The sequence below is a fragment of the Chrysochloris asiatica genome, unplaced genomic scaffold (genome assembly GCF_000296735.1).
Source record: "Chrysochloris asiatica unplaced genomic scaffold, ChrAsi1.0 scaffold00239, whole genome shotgun sequence".
In the NCBI taxonomy this organism is placed as follows: domain Eukaryota; kingdom Metazoa; phylum Chordata; class Mammalia; order Afrosoricida; family Chrysochloridae; genus Chrysochloris; species Chrysochloris asiatica.
Genome location: NW_006408757.1, coordinates 1,360,270 through 1,363,745, shown reverse-complemented (window position 1 = coordinate 1,363,745; position 3,476 = coordinate 1,360,270). Strand labels below are relative to the sequence as shown.

The window sequence follows — 3,476 nt, the reverse complement described above, 5'->3', positions numbered from 1 at the left end:
AGAGAAGACTGTGCCTCCTGTATATGGATTTATTAGTGTGTTATATCTTGTCACAGGTGGATAGATTGATTGTAGCATGTTCTCTGGTATATTTTGGAGACATTGAGTTAAAAACCTACATCTGGATTTTCAAATCCTAATTAAACCATGGAAGGATAAGGAGCTATCACAGAGAGATAGGAAGTGGTAAGAAAAGGTGAAAAGTCTGCCAACCTAAGAGTATTTTTTTTTTTACAGAAAATAATGTGGGTAAAAATATCAACTATTGAGAACAAAAAAAGTTCTCTTGAAAATTCTAGTGCCCCAAGAAATAATCACAAGACATGCAAAGAAAACAAAAATGATGGCCCAGCCTAATGAGCATGACCACCTAATGGACATGAGTTATGTGTCTACCTAAATATGAAGATGCTTCAAATAATTAATTGAAAAAACCATTATCTTTTCATTCCATTTTCCATGAACTTTCTGAAGCCCCCTTATGTATTTCCTAAGGAACTCTGGTAATGTAGTTGTTATGAGACAGGCTGCTAACCTCAAGGTCAGCAGTTTGAAACTACTAGCCATTCCATGGGAGAAAGATGAGGCTTCCTGCTCCTGTAAAGATTTACAGCCTCAGAAACCCTATGCAAGGTCGCTATGAGTTGGAACCAGCTCCACAGCATACCACCACCACCATATATTTCCTAGTTTTATCTGCTGAAAAGGCCTAGAACCAGTGATACCCCAGTTATATTGTGCACACCTCATATAACACCCTAGTTATAGGGAGCACACCTAGTACCCAAATCTTGCTTTCTAAATGCCATTCTCAATCAAAGGAAACAATGCTCCTAAGAGAGAAGTAGTTGTTTCTAGGACTGGGGCAGGGAAGATACAAGAAGACCCTGGAACATCTTGTGGCCTTAAAAAAATAAAGAACTACTAAAAAAGGATGGACCACGTGGAAGGGATACAGGAGCCAATCTGAAAGTGGCCAAAGCTGGAACAAAAATAGATGTCATAATATTCTAATATGAGTCAAAGAATGAAATATCTGCGAGTCCATTCTGATATAAATAAATAGTTGAAAAAAATTTGGAGACACAAGACAAATCTTCCTTATAGAAGAATTTTAATTAATAAATTCGAAGGAATAAAGGAAAATCCAAATCATTATTAGGCAGACACCACAATGATAATTGTTTCCAAACACAATCTACTGATGAATGGTAAAATCAGAGAACAAAAGTTTAAACAGAAAAAGGGTATTTGCACAGTTTCAAGGACTGTTTAGTCAGTTCTGACTCATAGCAATCCCATATACAGCAGAAGAAAATGCTGCCCAGCTCTGTGCCATTCTCAAAATTATGATTATTTTCTTTCCTTCTTTCTTTCTTCCTTCCTTAGCCCTTTGTTGTAATCACTGTGCCAGTCTATCTCATTGAGGGTCATTCTTTTTGTTGTTAGGTGCTGGTGAGTCACTTCCAACTCATAGCAACCTTATGCACAATAGAATAATACACAACCCGGTCATGAACCTCCTCACAATTATTGTTAATCTTGAGCCCATTTTTGCTACCACTGTGCCAATCCATCTCATTGGGAGTCTTCCTCTTTTTTGTTGACCCTTCATTTCACCTAGTATATGGTTCTTCTCGAGGGACTAGTCCCTCCTGATACCATATTGTCTGAAGTATTTGAGAGATGAAGTCAGAACATCCTGACTTCTAAGAAGCATTCTGGCTGTACTTCTTCCAACACGGATTTGTTTGTTCTTCCAGCAATTCATGGTGTTTTTAATATTCTTCTCCAACACACTAACTCAAATGCATTAATTCTTCTACCATCTTTCTAATTCAGTATCCAATTTTCACATGCATATGAAGCTATTGAAAATATCATAGTTTGGGTCAGGAACATCTTAGTCTTCAAACTGATATCTTTACTTACTCTTGAGCACTTCAAAGAGGTCTTGTGTAACAGATTTTCCTAATACAATATGTCATTTGATTTCTTCACTGCTGCTTCTGTGAGTGTTGAAAGTGACTCCAAGCAAAATGAAATCTTTATCAGCTTCAATCTTTTCTCCACTTATCATGATGTTATTTATTAATCTAGTGGTGAGGATTTTTGTTTTCCTTACATTGAAGCACAACACATTACTGAAGATTGTGGTCTTTGATCTTCATTAGTTAGTGTTTTAAGTGCTCTTCACTTTCAGCAAACATCTACGTATCGTTGGTTGTTAATGAGTCTTCTTATTAAGTATTATGTCTGTATTGTTGGTAAGTTCATTTATGAAGATGAGGAAAGGAATGTATTTCTTCTGACCTATTTTTTTTTTTTCTGTTTTCCCAGGGTCGTTATGGATGCTGTCGCTTTCTAAGAGATGGATATAAAACTCCTAAAGAGGTAGGTTTCTTACCCCCAAAGTGTGCCTAAGGCAGAATGGTCACTGCTATATTCAGCCTCATTCAAAGAAAATAATCAACTATTTGAGGGTAGTTATATACACTCGATCTTATAGCAAGATCTTTGAAGCAGCGAGATCTTCGAAACAGCGAGATCTTCGAAGCAGCTAGGTCTAACCAGTACACTGCCAGGCCTTGCTCCTTCAAGATGGCAGATCGAGTACACATGTAATGAGGAGCTCGGTCAACAACAACACGGAACACTGGGCCAGAGGGCTCATGAGATAGTGCTGGAACTCTGAAACAAATATAAAGGTATGTTTGGAGGATCGGAGGGTTTACAGTCGGGGAATTTGAAAGGAATCCAGAAATTCATTGTTTTCTGGATCAAGACACTCAGCTTGTTCCAGGAGCCGCCATCTTGGGAGAGGACATCTTGATTGTATCAGGATTGATAGTATCAGGAGAGAACATCTTGATTGTATCTTGATTATATCAGGATTGACATAGAAATTTAAAGTGACAGTATCAACATAAAACCAAACGGCCACCACTCATCTGTCTGTCATGCTGTGGTGGCTGGGTTGCTGTGATTCTGAGGGCTATGCCACCAGTATTTTAAATAACCGGCAGGGTCACCCATGGTGGACAGGTTTCAGACGAGCTTCCAGACAAAGACAGACTAGGAAGAAAGAGTGACAAACTACTTCTGAATTGTTAGTCACTGAAAACTCTATGAATAGAAGAGAAACATTGTCAGATACAGGACCGGAAGGTGCGAAGGCCCTCAGAATGCAACTGGGGAGAAAAAATGTCTCCTCAAAGTAGAGTTGACCACGATGACGTGAATAGAGTTAAGCTCGGGGGAGAAAAGCGCACAGAACCTTCATTTGCTGATAGGCCACAACTCAAAATGAAGAGAAATAGCTGTAAACATCCACTGAAAATCGGAACATCGAATGTACGAAGTATGAATCTGGGAAAAGTGGAAGTTGTCAAAAATGAAATGGAACGCATCAACATCGATACCTTAGGCATTAGTGAGCTGAAATGGACTGGTATTGACCATTTTGAATCTGACAA

At 38.6% G+C, this 3,476-nt stretch overlaps 1 protein-coding gene across 1 annotated transcript in view; it reads left to right on the top strand.

Annotated features, from left to right (window-relative positions):
• Window positions 1-3,476, top strand: part of PHKA1 (phosphorylase kinase, alpha 1 (muscle)) — a 436,562-nt gene that overhangs the window by 180,241 nt on the left and 252,845 nt on the right. Inside the window, exon 9 of the mRNA XM_006873408.1 lies at window positions 2,341-2,394. Within this exon, the coding sequence (XP_006873470.1) occupies window positions 2,341-2,394 (54 nt within the window). The remainder of the gene's footprint in view (window positions 1-2,340; window positions 2,395-3,476) is intronic.